General features: G+C 54.8%; 1 protein-coding gene across 2 annotated transcripts in view; it reads right to left on the bottom strand.

Annotated features, from left to right (window-relative positions):
• Nucleotides 1-2002: 2002 nt before the first annotated feature.
• Nucleotides 2003-15156, bottom strand: part of MAEA (macrophage erythroblast attacher, E3 ubiquitin ligase) — a 51228-nt gene continuing 38074 nt past the window's right edge. For both annotated transcript variants that reach the window (XM_049886570.1, XM_049886571.1), the window contains 5 exons: nt 13724-13800; nt 9047-9155; nt 3996-4129; nt 2463-2658; nt 2003-2190 (listed from right to left, as the gene is read on the bottom strand). In XM_049886570.1, the coding sequence (XP_049742527.1) occupies nt 2095-2190; nt 2463-2658; nt 3996-4129; nt 9047-9155; nt 13724-13800 (612 nt within the window). In that variant the 3' untranslated portion in view covers nt 2003-2094. The remainder of the gene's footprint in view (nt 2191-2462; nt 2659-3995; nt 4130-9046; nt 9156-13723; nt 13801-15156) is intronic.

The raw sequence follows: 15156 nt of genomic DNA, 5'->3' as shown, positions 1-15156 counted from the left end.
CAGCCACAGGCCTCCCCAGGTCCAGCCCCCAGCCTCAGTACGCCAGCCCCTGGGTCACTGGTGGCTGCGGCCAGATGCTGCGCCCACAACAGATGATGCCCGCATGTCTCCACAGGCTGCCCCGAAGGTCCCAGTAGCCAGGGATGCAGTCACAGACACGCAGAGGCTGGAGACAGCTCCTCGAATCCAAACCAGGAGGGCTCGGGCTGGGACACCAGGATGTGGGTGCTCTCACCCTTCAGGGACCCCTGGACTGGCCAGTGGATGGCCATCCATGGCGCTGGCAGGTCTGAGTGCCAGCAGGAAGCAGCCCCTCCAGGATGGATGCACCCTACTCACACTGCTAATTGTCCTTTTGGTAGACAGGCCTATGGGGCCTCTTGCTGTATTTTGGGCCCCCTTTAGCTACAATCAGGGAAGCGATGCTGATCAAGAGGGAAGTGTGGAAGGAAGCGAGCCAGTTCTCAGGGCGGCTGGGGCTGGAGCAGCTGAGTGAGCCCTCCCCAAGGGGAGAACCCACCGTGCAGGGGGCCCCACTGTCATTGTTCTGTGCCCTCATTGAGACCACAGCTGCCTCAGGAACGCACCTGACAACGCCTTCACCAGCCACGCCAGCAGAGGGGAGCTCCGAGGGGGAGACAGGAGGCATCTGTTCCCAAGGAGCCTCACACCCTGGAGGCTGTGTGGGGGAGTGGCCAGCACAGCCCCGGGCTGCTCAGAGGCTGCTGCAGCCCACAGCTCGGGTGAAACTGGCCTGGATTCAGAGAGGAGGCCCGGGGGCGTAGCCATGACACCGGGGGCCGCCAGTCTCGTACCCACTCAGCACGGGGCACGCTTCAGTTCAGATGATCCTAAAGGACCTGAGAGGCCCAGTCACCAAACCCTTGGTGACAGCCCCAGGGGGCAGCTGAAGTGAGACATGAGCAGGCCTCTTGGGAGGGTTGGCATGTGGAGGCTCACGTCTTGAGAACCACAGCTGCTGTGGCACTAAGAGCAGGCGGGCCTCAGTGGGCTGCCCGTGTGTGACAGACCCAGGCCCCGTGCCAGCCACTGTGGCCAGGAAGCCTGGAGGCTGGGCTGGAGGGGACGCTGCTCACTCACTAACCGGGTCAGGAGAAAGGGCTGGAAAAGAAACCTGGAGCCAAGGGGGAGGAAGAACAGAACCCAACAGCAGCCTCCTTCTTACACAGAAATGAGAAATAGAAAACAATTTTATTAACATGTTTTACATTTACAGTTTATTAGCTAATCAACATTGACATGCAAAAATAAGCGCTAAATACAAACCTCTACAGCATGGTTCTGTCAACTACCACAGGTTTTGTGTCTGGAAGGTCACTGGTAGCTGTCCTGACTGAACTATTTGTTTCTGTAATGAATAATGTTTACTCTAAATGTATGGAACCATCCGGCAAGGCCTCTGCAGAAACTCGGTCCAGTGGATTTCCACATGAATACATTCTCAAAGCAGGAAGTAAGGCGGCGTGCACGGCGGCGTGAGGTTACCTGCGCACCCTGGTGAGGCAGGCGGGCTCCTGTGAGGCTGGCTCCCCATGGGCCTGTGGGCAGGTGCCGGGCGGCTGGCAGCAGCTCTAGGAGGGAGCCATCATGTCACTAGCAGGGCACGCCAGAGCTGCTGCGGTACACCCACGGTCACACTGCGTGTCACCACTTGGCCAGGTCCAGGGCTGAGACAGATGGGAGTCTGGTGAAGAACCAGCCCTCGTTTCCCAGGTCTCATTATTAGCAAAAACGGGAGGGAAACTGTGAGAAACCATGAGGGAAAGAATCGATTCCTATTTTTGAAATGTTCTAGAAGTTTCCCTTGGTGTTGAAGTCCGTCTGTAAAGAAAGGTCGCCTTTGAAAGGTGAAAGGACGTTCCAGAAGCATCCAATAGGTGTCGTATGTTACAAAACCCTACCCATCAAAACGTTTTCCAGTACAAACTTACGAAATCGTATTTCCTCTCTTCCTGTGAGTACCTGTCGTTGCTCGCTGATCTTTGGTCGCAGGAAACAATGATGCTGTGGCAGGTGGGAGCTGAGGGGGGCGCCTGCTGCCCGCCACCCCAGCCGCTGCGTGCCGGCGACGGCCTACATGATGTACACCTTCTCAGCTTGTGAGAAGTGGAAGACTTCTTTGGTTCTTGGGCAAACGACTTTATCATCTTGACGGATAGAAAGCAGAGACTGAAAAGTAAGATCAGGACACATTAAGACAAGCACGTGTAGCCTGAATTAACTCCCACTGAAAACTCACACCGTGAGGCGTCAGGGAGTACACTGTTGTATTTGCCAAAGTTACTTCTGAAGACCCCAGGGCTCTCTCTCAGCTGTCGTTCCCCATCTCTCCTCTGCCCACTTTCAAATGACAGGCGGGCGGCAGCATGGACAGCAGTGCGGATGGCGTGTGCTGCCCTGGCCCCTCCCCACCCCTCCTCGTCCCCTGTCCCCTCCCTCACGTTATAGCCATAGACGTATCCGTTGGGTAGCATCATGGGTGGGTTATTCTCATTCATCACATCGCCGGAGATCTTGCAGACCAGGCGGGAGTTGGCACAGTGGGCCATGGGCAGGGGCTGTGCCAGTTTGTTGAGGGACCGGCTGCACACGGGGCAGTCAGGGCTCTTGGAGCTGCCATCTTCCTTGTAGCACTGTCTGCGCGGCAGGTTAAGGAAGGCTCGGCAGGGCCACCTGTGGGCAGTGAGCAGGTGGGACGGGGACACGCTGGTGCACTCACCTGCCCCAGGCCCATACAGGAAACAACACGTGCTCACTTTTCAAGGCAAAGACAACACTTGCACCCACCAGGAAAATGGCCTCACTGAAGCCTCCGGGTCAAACATGGAGCAGACCCGGGGCACCCACAGGCACTGGGCCCCTGGAGCTCCACTGGGTCAAATAGAGCAGACCGGGGCACCCACGGGCGCCGGGCCTCCGGGACTCCAGGCTGCAGTGGCACTGGCCTGGGAGAAACCTCTGCCCCAGGAGCCTCCAGCTGGGAGGAGGGCAGAGCAAGGGACAAAGAGCAGAGGTGAGAGCGCCACCCCCTCCAGGGACCCTCTTCTGTACATGACCTTGGGGACCACAGCCATCTTTGTGCCCCAAAGTGCACTGACCCTCCACCCTGGTTAGGAATTTCTTGTGGACTTCAGAAAAGGCAACATGTTCTAACTCTTGACAGCAGGGAGGGCAACAGGAGGGCCTTGCGCTGGGCGCTGCCAGGTTATGGGTGGCTCCTGGACAGCCACTAACCCTATGGGGCAGGGGGCGATGAGTTGTCACACACATGGAAGGACGGCCCGACAGTGCTCAGGTGAGGATGCTGAGGACAGATAATGACTAAGAGGCAGTCTCCAGGGAAGGGGCACCTGGCAGGCCTGGTGGAAAGAAACCACAAAAGCAGTCCTGAGGGGACCTGTGGAGAGGACAGCGTGGCTTGACTGTGCCCTCAGCTATGTGTGCACAAGAGAGACCCGCAGGTGCCGGTCAGTGCGCCGTGTGGCTCGCTGCAACGGGAGAGGCTGCAGTCTGCTGGAGAAGCAACTGCCATAGTACAAACTCATTTGAAGAGAAAAGAAATAAAATGCAACTTGGATGCGACACTGAGGGTTCAGACCAACTAAAATGCTTGAGGATTCTGGAAAATCAGAAGGGAAAGCCATCTGAGAGACTAATGTCACAGCTGTCAGTCTACATGAAAGCGTTTGCTTACAGAGCAACGTACCGTGTACCTAGTAATGCTTCAGACTGTGGGAGGGAGACGAAGCACACGTGCAGAAACAATGCGGAGACTTGGCATCACATGTGCTGGGCTCTTTGTAAAATCAGACAGACCTAGAGCCCGTCTTAACCTCGCACAACAGTGACAGCACCGACCTCCTTTTCCATTGCAGAGAACAAAGCTGAGCCGGTACAAGATCGAGTCTATCAAGATTAGATCAGAGAAGTGAACAGCAGACTGAAGCGAGAGGAGCGTGCAGCCGAAAGGATACGGGGTCTTGATGGCCGAGAGGCCAGCCTGCAGCGTGAGCGTGAAGACGGAGTTGTTGCCCAGCTGATGCAGCCGGTAGTTGTCATACCGGAACTGCTGGATCAGCATCCGCCACCGGGCTGGGTCCAGAAGGTCCTGGAAGAGACAAGGACAGAGCGGCTCTGCAGGGCCCTCCCAGGGCAGCTCCAGGGGACTCAGCATCCAGGTTGTGACCCCTGATGGGACAGTTTAAAAGAGCAGTGGGGGTGGGGCGGGGCGGTGCCCTCAGCTGCTAAGAGCAAACTAATCCGAAACTTTTTCCGTGTAGATGAAAGGCAACCACGTTAACCCAAAACCAAACCCAACCCGTTGCTCACGGCAGCCCCGTGTTTCAGAGAACTGCACTCCTGACATGCACGGCTCCAGCTTCAGGCTGAAGGTCGGCACCAAGCGTAGCTCTCCCTGAGCCTGGACTGACAATCCACGGTCAAGGCCACACGACTGACGTCATTTTCCAGAACATTCCCTTGTCTGTGAAGCAACAATAGTACTCTGGCGCATGGGGTCCCTGCGGTCGCAGTATAGGGCTCAACGGACCTGACACACGGCTTGGCGCAATGTAAGCTTCGGAGTCTCTCTCCCTAAAAGCGAAGAGTTAAAGGGCAAAATCTTATTTCAGAGAAACTATTTGTTTGATTGGAAACAGCAACTCCAGCTCAGTTTAGAGAACCACAGAACAGAAATTTAAATTTGGTTCACATTTGTTCCTGAATCAACATTGGGTACAGCAGAGCGAGACAGGGACGGGATATGAACACGAACATTGACGTCAGCCAGGTCTGGAAAGGCTTTCCCCAAACTGCCGGGGGACAGCCACTCCCGAGGCAAGGGAGATGGTCGTGACGTGGGCACGATCAGGCATCTCCTGTGAGCTCCACAGGGCACCATACTTAATGACGACATTTTCTTAAATTTTAATTTTGTATCAAAGTAAAACACATCCAGAATTAAACACACAGTCCATAAGTGCTCACGATGAAAAGCACAGCCCCTGGACCCAGCCTTCCACTCTCTGGGTACCCCTGAACTTTCTGGCCACCGTTGGCCATGGCCTCCCGGTGTTTCCTGCTTGATCCCGTTTAGACCTTGCCTACTGACTTGTCGCCACAAGATGAGGGTTTTGTTTGTACTTTGGCAACTCTGCTGTATTTCAACAGTGTTCTGGTTCTTTGCTCCATTTTTCATAGCATCCTGTTCTCGTTTCTAGGATACAGTACAGTCTCAAATTCCTTTGAAGATATAATTAGAATTTTAAGAGGTTTTTTGGGCTCTGAGCTACCCGTTTCCTCTGAGACGCCGTTTTCCCGTGTTTATCTGTGTTTTCCTTTTCCCAGGCTGCAGTTTGTCTGAACGTCTGGTAATGCTTGGTTGTCTGAAGTCATGTGTATGTGGAATGTGCTTGTCATCCGACAGCCTTGAATCAGGGAGGGTGGGTGGGTGCCGGCTGCTATGCTAGGGACCCCTACGTGCAGAGTGGAGGTGCTCTGCTCAGTCGAAGGAATGCTGCACGGCTCCCCAAGCGCTTCTCCCTGGCACTGGTGAAGCGCCTGCCCTGCAGACGCTGGTGAAGCACCCGCCCCGGCTGACACTGGTGAAGCGACCGCCCTGGCAGATGCTGGTGAAGCGACCGCCCCGGCAGATGCTGGTGAAATGCCTGCCCCGGCAGATGCAGGTGAGACACCTGCTGTGGCTGCTCTCTGCTGCCTTCAGCCTCTCCTGTTTCTAGCCCAGCTCCTGTGCGTGCTCCGCCCTCTGTCCTCAGCTGGCGTTGCTCGAGAAGGTGGGGCTGTGTCTCCTCACTCTTCACCACTATATAGCAGAAGAGGGAGCCACACGCACTCCAGGCTCCACCTTGAACTGGACATCTCAGTTCTAGAGCAGGTGGCCTTCTTACATTTCTCAGTCTTCTCCAGAGCAACAAAGTGCTATGACTTCAAATCTGAAGAGCTCTGTGACCCCACTTGGCTGTCTTTTATTATACAATGCTCCAGACGCCTCAGAACTACGTGAATTCAGTCAGGGCAGAGAAAGCTTCGCTGACAGGGCCACACTAGTGACATAATTTTCCGGAATAGTCACTGGTTTGTGAATCAACAATAACACTCTGGAGTACGAGGTTTCTGCATGAAGGCCTGCAGCCACAAGCTCCGTGGTGGGGGCTGCCAGGGAAGCAGTCTAGGTTCTGCCACGTTGTTCTACAAGATAAGATGGCCAGCTGCAAGGCTCAGTGATAAACTTCGTGCAACCTATGAGAAGGGGATCTTGCTCTTTTTTCCTGGAGCTGTGTGAAAAGAGCAGCAGCGCGATGGATGAGAGAATTGGCACACATGAAGTCCTGTCAGCAGCAGGTTGACGAGGCCAAGGAGGCGGGAGAGGCACTTCAGGCTTTGCAGTACCCTGGATTCAGAAATGCCGGGCTTCTTGTTAATGAGGGTACAATGACAACGTGTCCTTGCCTCCTGAGACTTCACAGTCAAGAAACTACAAAGATATCAACCCACAAGGTCAGAGAGGGTGGGGACAGTCCTCCTTGAGGATCAGAGGTGTGGGAAGCAGTCCTGCCACTGCAAAGAGAACAAAACCGGGATAAACAGGAAAATGAGGCCAGGGGGGCAGAAACGATCAAGGGAAGAGAAAAAACTAACCACAAGAACCTGCCAGTTATCAGAGTTAGAGGGTGTGCATTTATAGCTAAAACACCAGCCAGAGAGGTGCAGAGGCCCCTGGCGGTCTAACTCTGATTAAATGGGATCCACAAAGAAACAGAGAAAAGGAGGGAAACACTGCAAATAGTCAAGCGGGATTTCCCAGGGCTGGAGATGCGAGTTCTAGACTGAAAGGCCTCTCTGGGCAGTACAAGTAAGGAGTCCCACCCACAGAACAATTGAGAAGCTTCAGAGCATCAGGGCTAAGGCAAAGATCCTAACCCCCACCAAAGAATAGGCCCTGTGCCAAGGAATGCAGGGCTCTCAGCAGGTCTGTGTGCTGTGGGAATAGGGTCTGTAAACCTGCCTCTGTCCTCCCAAATGACACCCCAGGGAGAGCGGTAGGCCCAGGAGGGTGGCCAGAGGCACTGTAAGGGAGATAGCCCTGGAAAAGAGACCTTAAAAATGGGGCACAATGCAGCTCAAGGGGTCAGAATTAAAGGTATGCTGGGGCAGGTGAGTCCCAGGCAGGGAGGCCAGCAAAAACTGCAGAAAGAACACAGGAGCCATGGCAGGAAAGAGCTATCAGCCAGGGTGCTGTTTGTCCGGGGGCACCATGGTGGGCGGCCACACCCACTTGGTGTGGACTCACCAAAATCAGCACCACAGTCACAGCTGCCATCGGCCAAAGCTCCTCTGCTTGAGGCCGCATCACAGCGGGAGCTCCAGGCTACGGCAACGGTCGGGTCTCTGCTTGAGGCCGCATCCCAGCGGGAGCTCCAGGCTACGGCAACGGTCGGGTCTCTGCTTGAGGCCGCATCACAGCGGGAGCTCCAGGCTGCGGCAATGGTCAGGTCTGTGCTTGTAGGGGGAGTGGAGGCCAAGGCTCCGGGAGCCTGAGACCTGTCCCAAGTGAGTGGAGAAGGGCCAGGGGCCCCAGGTAGCCTCTGCACTGCACCTCTGGGCCCGCGTGCTGGACGGTGATCTACTGAAGAGCAAGTCCTGGCACGTCTACTTGCCCTCCTCTCCGAGTTCCTTGGTGTCTGGCCTCCAGCTGTGAGCCGCCCACCCAACAAGCCACTGTCAGAGCTCAGGATATTTTAGAACGCAGCCATGTAGGTCAATCAAAGTGCTGTTTTCCACCGAAGTGTGAGAGGATGGCTGGAAGGACTAGCAGACACGTGCCTCCTCCTTCCCAGCTGGGTCTGTGTCATGGCACCACCTCAGGGCGTGCCAGCCATTCTTCAGGGCTCTCACTGGCATTTGACCTAAGCCATGAGTCTGTCTGGAGGGGTTTGACAACAGATGACCTCACACGCACCTTGACTGAACCCAACACTACTTGTGGAGCTTGCGGGGACATGAAGACGGAGCCCACGTTGGGGACAGCTAGCCAGGAGGTGGGGACGCTGTGCTCCTACGATGCAGAGAAGAGTCTGGACAAAGGCAAGTAGGGCAGCCCTGCCACTGGAGAGAGGGACTCTGGGGCGTGCGGGGAATCCAGAGGCTTGACAAGGACGCACACAATGTCCTTCACTGAGACACAAATTGGGTGTGTTTGGTCTGGTTCAGTTACTCATGTGGGCAAGGAAATTAAGCCGAACTTTGATTGTCTGAAAACCAGAGGCCTCCGTGAACACTTGCTCTGAGGTGGGCCAGGCTGTATGCACAACAGGCCTCGTTTGAGCCAGGCACTCTTGTCAGACTGTTCTCAGTGGACACTGGAGCCAGGCACGCACTTCCCAGCCCACACTTCCCATCGTGCCCTCCCGATGCCTGGTCTCTGGCTCTCCTTGCTCAGTCATGTCTCTGTCTGTAGTCCCTCCAAAGCACCCAGTCTCAAGACGCCTTCTTGGTCCTTGCTCTCCCTCCTACCGCGTGGTGGCGATGCTGCTGCAGATGCTGGGCGTGACCAAATCCTCTGTAGCCACCACCATCAAGGTTGTACAGTCCTGACGGCGGTGCCCTCAATACATGGGTGTGGAGGCTGGGTGAGAAGGTGGGACAAGTGCAGGTGGAGCTCTCTTTACACTGTCCCATCCTGACTCATACTTGGGGCAAGAACGTGCAGAAAGGACAACTCTGGGGTAAGACAGGCCTGGGGCGGTGATAGCTGGGGGAACTCGAGCATGTTCTGGAATGTTCCTGAACCAAACTTCTCACCAGCGCAGTGAATAAAATGGGACCAGCCTGCTGGGTGTGCTGAGCAGAGGCATGCGTGTACAGGGCTGTGGACAGCCCAGGAGTGGAACGTGGGAGTGACCAGACAGACCTTCAGCGCAGTCCCCGTGTCCTCACGCACTGGACACACATCCTGCACACCTCAGGCAGTGGGAAGCCTGGGTGGCGGGGCGCGGCGGGCTGTTACCTTGTACGGGGAGATGTGTGTGTCTGACGGGAAGGCCAGCATGCCCATGACCTGGCGGACCTCATCCAGCTGGCTCCCTTCAGCCTGGCTGAAGTGCTTTCTTGCGTGTCTAGAAAACAACAGTTTGCCACATTTAAATTTCTACATTTGCACCTTTAAGAACTGAGCTAACAGTCTTTATGTCTGAGTCTAGGTAGAAAATGAGCCACCCTGCCCCATGTGTTGGGAACCCTCACACTCCAAGGAGCCTCACTCCATCTGCTCACTGGGGGGCCACCTGCTGCGGGGCCTTTCCTCCCACCCAGGCGGTGAGGGGAGCAGACTTAAAACGCAACAAGTGCACCAGCCACAAAACCCTCGGGGCAGACAGGGATGGGATCCAGAACAGTGTGCACCGAATCCTCCAAGTCTTATTTCGGTTTAAAATGAACCCCTATGACTCTACTGGCAAACCTCCCTGGGATGCCTACCCCATAAAACACAGCTGGATAAATGGGAGAGGATACAGCATCTGCTTCCGTTTCAGGCTCTCCTTCCTTTGGGACCTGTCCCACTAATGTTACCACAACTGTCTCTACGTGTCCCAGCTGCCCTTCAGACCACCAGGCACTCACACTGGTGGGGAGACGGCAGATGCTGAAGCAGATATGGCGCTTGGTGCCCACTCGAGGTCTCTTTAGAGCAACAAGCCAGTTAGAAGCCTCCACTAAGAGCGAGTGAGGCTCAGACTCCATTGTGCCTCGACCCTGTGTCCACTCCCACAGGAGACAACCTGGCCGCGTTCCCGGGCCCCTCTTGCCTTCCGGTGGCCTGTGCCCTATCTGAGCCTGCCATGGTTCTGAGGTTCTGACAGATGCTGCAGCACCAGCACAGGCCGCCAACAGAACAGCTGTTGTTGTTAGGTGTCATCGAGTCAGTTCCAACTTATAGCGACCCTACGTACAACAGAACAAAACACTGCCCGGTCCTGCGCCATCCTCACAATCATTGTTATGCTTCAGCCCGTTGTTGCAGCCATTGTGTCAATCCATCTCATTGAGGGTCTTCATTTTTTTTGCTGACCCTCTACTTTACCAAACATGATGTCCTTCTCCAGGGACTGACTGATCCCTCCTGATAACATGTCCAAAGTATGTGAGACGCAGTCTCGCCATCCTTGCTTCTAAGAAGCATTCTGGCTGTACTTCTTCCAAGACAGATTTGTTCATTCTTTTGGCAGTCCATGGTATATTCAATACTCTTTGCCAACACCACAATTCAAAGGCGTCAACCCTTCTTTAGTCTTCCTTATTCACTGCCCAGCTTTTGCACGTAGATGAGGGGAATGAAAACACCATGGCTTGGGTCAGGCACACCTTAGTCTTCAGGGTGACATCTTTGCTCTTCAACACTTTAAAGAGGTCCTTTGCAGCAGATTTACCCAATGCAACGCGTCTTTTAATTTCTTGACTGCTGTCTCCATGGCTGTTGATTGTGGATCCAAGTAAGATGAAATCCTTGACAACTTCAATCTTTTCTCCATTTATCATGATGTTGCTCATTGGTCCAGTTGTGAGAATTTTTATTTTCTTTATGTTGAGGTGTAATTCATACTGAAGGCTGTCGTCTTTGATCTTCATTAGTAAGTGCTTCAAGTCCTCTTCACTTTCAGCAAGCAAGGTTGTCATCTGCATAATGCAGGCTGTTAAAGAGTCTACCTTCAATCCTGACGCCCCGTTCTTCATATAGTCTGACTTCTCGAATTATTTGCACAGCATACAGATTGAACAGGTGTGGTGAAAGGCTACAACCCAGACGCACGCTTTTCCTAACTTTAAACCATGCAGTATCTCCTTGTTCTGTTCGAATGACTGTCTCTCAATTTATATATAGGCTCCTCATGAACACAATTAACTGTTCTGAAATTCCCATTCTTCGCAGTGTTATCCATAATTTGGTATGATCCACACAGTCGAATGCCTTTGCATAGTCAATAAAACACAAGTAAACATCCTCTGGTATTCTCTGCTTTCAGCCAGGATCCATCTGACATCAGCAATGATACCCCTGGTTCCACGTCCTCTTCTGAAACCAGCCTGAATTTCTGGCAGTTCCCTGTCCATATACTGCTGCAGCCGCTTTTCAATGACCTTCAGCAAAATTTTGCTTGCGTGTGATATTAATAATATTGTTCTATAATTTCCACATTCGGTTGGATCACCTTTCTTGGGAATAGGCATAAATATGGATCTCTTCCAAGCAGTTGGCCAGGAGGCCGTCTTCCATATTTCTTGGCGTAGACGAGTGAGCACCTCCAGCGCTGCATCTGTTTGTTGAAACATCTTAATTGGTATTCCATCAATTCCTGGAGCCTTGTTTTTTGCCAATGCCCTCAGTGCAGCTTGGACTTCTTCCTTCAGCACCATCGGTTCCTGATCATACGATACATCCTGAAATGCTGAACGTCATCAGTTCTTTTTCGTATGACGGCTCTGTGTTCCTCTATCTTCTTTTGATGCTCCCTGGCGGTGTACTTCTGAGAAGCATTGGCCAGTGAAAAGCTTATGAACAGCGGCAGAACAGACCAGCAGCACCCACCAAAACCAGAGTGTGCACATATCTGGTCAGTAGCAACTCTTGGAGCCACAGAAGGTTGGTGGGAAATTCAGAGCAGTCCAAGCCTCAAGGCGACACAAAAAGCACGTGATTATCAATACAGCCAGCTGTTAAGGACGCCTGAGCACCAATTTGAAAACAGAAAGTGTGGGCAGGCACCTAAGCTTCGGGTTCTGCCAAGTCATGTCAAAGGGAAGCAGGGGTGAGATCAAATTTTAAATGACGTGGCTCAGGATGAGCTGCCTCAACCGCAGAGCAAAGGGTCTCTGCCGCACCTCTGTCTAGCCCCTCATGCTGTTTTCTCTCCAGGCTCTTCCCTGAGGCACTGTGCCCAAGCCCCCACAGTCAGGGCCACCAACACAGGGCCCTGCCCGCCGCCCGTCAGCCCGACGCGCTCCCCACTGCCTGGAGTTGGAAGCCCACGATGGCAGATGCACACCTTCCTTTGGGATCCCTGGGACATCTTGGTTATCGTGTCCCTGACTTAGCAACACTGGAGAGAGAGAAGCCTCAAAACACAGAGTTTTTAGTTTACTTCAGGGTAGTTTACAAGAGAACAGATGCTTCCCTCCCTGCCAGGCCTGCTCCTGCACGTACAAAAGCTTCAGTTCGCCAAAATAATCATGAGGGTCGGGAGGGGATGGCGGGAACAAAGGCTCAGGGCCGGGGGCACCAGGCCTACCCCTCAGACGCTGTGGAGCCTCCTCAGTAATGAGCCCACGAGTGGATGTCGGCCTTGCAGCCTCTGGCTCAGCATTTCACTGGACCTTGCTGTGGCTGCCAGCATCCCTCATAGGCTCACTGCGGCTATGTACACAGTCTACTTCTGGGGGACATGGGGATGACTGCCAGACCAGGGTGCTTCTGACAGTGCAGTGCAGTGTAGTACTCTGACACTCATCTTTCAGCAAACATGTGTTGTGTTGATGCACTGCCCAGCAGCTCGCCCTGCCACGGGCACCGTGGGGTCCTGTGGCACCTCCAAGGAGAGTGGGAGGGCTGGGTTGCTATTCTGCTCACAGCCCCCGTCGCGGCTGCCAACATCAAGATTTAGGCTGGTGGGCACCTCAGCCGGCTGGGAAGCAAGTACACCTCCAAAATCAAGGGGTAGGCTCTCTGCTGCCAGCTGTACCAGCTCCCACAGCCAAGACAGTCAGCGGGCCTCTGAAGGGCAGGCACACACATGGCAAGGGTGGGAACACTCCTGTGCATGGGGGTCCTCAGCAGCCCTGCTGGGAAGCAAGTAGGAAGGCAGTGCACAGGCCTCTTGTATGGCTCTATGCTCTGTGGACACAACGGACCAAGGTCCCCAGCACTTGATCTGCCCATCCCACCAAGCTAAGCGCCATCTTGGGCCCGCAGCCAGCCTACCCATGCCTCCCAGCCTGGCGCCAAGCACACTGCTCAGGGTCCGGCACTGTCCTCGGGGTCAGAGATGCTCCGTGAGGCAGATGAGGCAAGGAGACCATGTGCCACCAGGGCACTGCCTGCCACGCTTGGAAAGCCCTCAGATGTTCTGAGTGCTGGCGATACTTTCTCCGATGATCACACCTGAACTTCCTGCCTTCTCACCTGCCCTGAGGACCAATCCCTCAGGCACACGCCTATGCGACAGCAAGTCACCTGCACCTCACCAAGTAAAAATATTGCTCGTGTATTTTGTATGGATGGTATACTATGAAAGAAAAACAAAATAAAAATCATAACCCCTCAACCTCTGACCCGCTGCCTTTCACCGGTCTGGATGCTCCTCTGACAGCCACTCCAGGAGCCGGGAGCCCCCGTTTTCCAGGCTTTACCCCACTGCTGCTCCTGTCCTCAGAGTTCTCCACCCAGTGGCAGGACCAGGCCGCCCCAAGACTGGAGAGGAGCCCTAGATACCCTGCTTCCTCCCCAGAATCCAGAACATCAGGAGACCGTGCGGAGGGGAAGGCACTTCTTGTTGGGTGAGGAAAGGAAGGGAAGGACCCGGGTGCCCATGCACGTGACGCCAGGCAGGGAACAGGGACAAGGTGTCCCTGCCAGGCAGGGTTTCTGGGGACCCACCCCCGCTGGCAACACTGCACGCATCCGACAGCCTACCTCACGGCGTCCAGTCTCTTATTCTGCCGGATGAGCTCAATGAACTCCTGAATCCGCAGGCTGAATTCCAGGCAGCTCTGAGTAAAGACAAGACAAGGCTCGTGTAGCAGCTTTCGGGGTGGCGGCAGCGCTGGCTGCAGACATGGCCCTGATGTGTGCACACTTCTGCACCAGAGCCAGCCACCACCTGGGTGGGCACAGCTGAGCGCAGCGCTCCCAGCAAACGGGCCCTGGGAAGGTAGCCTGGTTACTCTGCAGTAAGCACTTTTTAACTGCATCAACGAGCTTGGCCTCTCCTGGTGCTACTAGCATGGAGTGTGGGTCACTGCTGAGGGCAAGTGGGCGCTGAGGGCGTAATCACAGGGTGAGCGCCCTGGGGGAGGGCCGGGTGGCACAGCAACAGGTGCAGGCCCTGAGCGAGCCTGCCAAGGACACCCATGTGCAAAGGTGCCCGCCCCGTGGAGGAGCAGCACCAGCCTGGAGGCAGCGCGTGGTTTCCGGTAGGGCAGATGTCTCACCAGGAGCTGTCCCCAGTTCACAGGCTGACAGAACAGAACACCGTCACCTCCAAGTAAAATCAGTGACCAGAACAGGAGGACTTACGAACTCTTCACAAGGACAAGAAGCCTCTGGGTTCTACTTTGTTATCACAGAAGCCGTAAAGCGTGTGTACACTAGGCAGCACTTTCCTCACTGAGGTCTATTCCCTCCTCTTCACCAGTGGCCTGGGCCCGGGGTCCCCAACTAGCTGGGCCTCAGAATCATGCAGAGCACTCTTCCCCCAGATATTTACTTCGTTCTACATGTGTGCACCGGGGACCAGCCCCACAACAGAGGCTGTTCTGGGAACAAGTCCCTGCCTCTGAGCGTGGACGCCTGGTGGAAGGAGACGGTGAACAAAGCGAGTGAGTCTGACTGGTGCAGGACACACACACAGAAGGTGGGGCACTATCCCGGTGTTGCTAAGCAGGTGACAAAGGCCTGCAAGGGTGAGGGGAGAAGGCCCCAGGCAGAAGGAACGGCCAATATGAAGGCCTAGGTGGGTGCCTGCCTGCAGGCTCCACCGACGACATGGTTGGCTTGGACAGGGTGGAGACAGGGCAGAGGGCAAGACCTGGTCACTCACTGAAGGCCTGCAGAGGCGGCAGAAGCCCAGGGTCTGCTGACAGATACCCACGAAGGGTAAGAGGCGTGGGCTGGAACTACGAGCAGGTGGCACTTTGTGTATGGAGGCAGGAGGCCAGTGAGGCTAGGGGGAACCGGTCTGCAGGACTCTGCTGGCTTCAGGGATGGGTCTACTGTTAAAAGCGCCACACGAGACTGTGATGGAACGCTGGCAGAGCGGACCACTGGGGTGGTGCAGCTTCTGGGCAAACCTACAAGCTCACTTAGAGACCTCACCAGTATCAATCACATTTTGGCCAAAACCTTTG

This window comes from Elephas maximus, chromosome 5 (genome assembly GCF_024166365.1).
Source record: "Elephas maximus indicus isolate mEleMax1 chromosome 5, mEleMax1 primary haplotype, whole genome shotgun sequence".
Classification (NCBI taxonomy): Eukaryota; Metazoa; Chordata; class Mammalia; order Proboscidea; family Elephantidae; genus Elephas; species Elephas maximus.
Note: the sequence above shows the minus strand (reverse complement) of the source record. Positions and strands in the feature narration are given on the sequence as shown.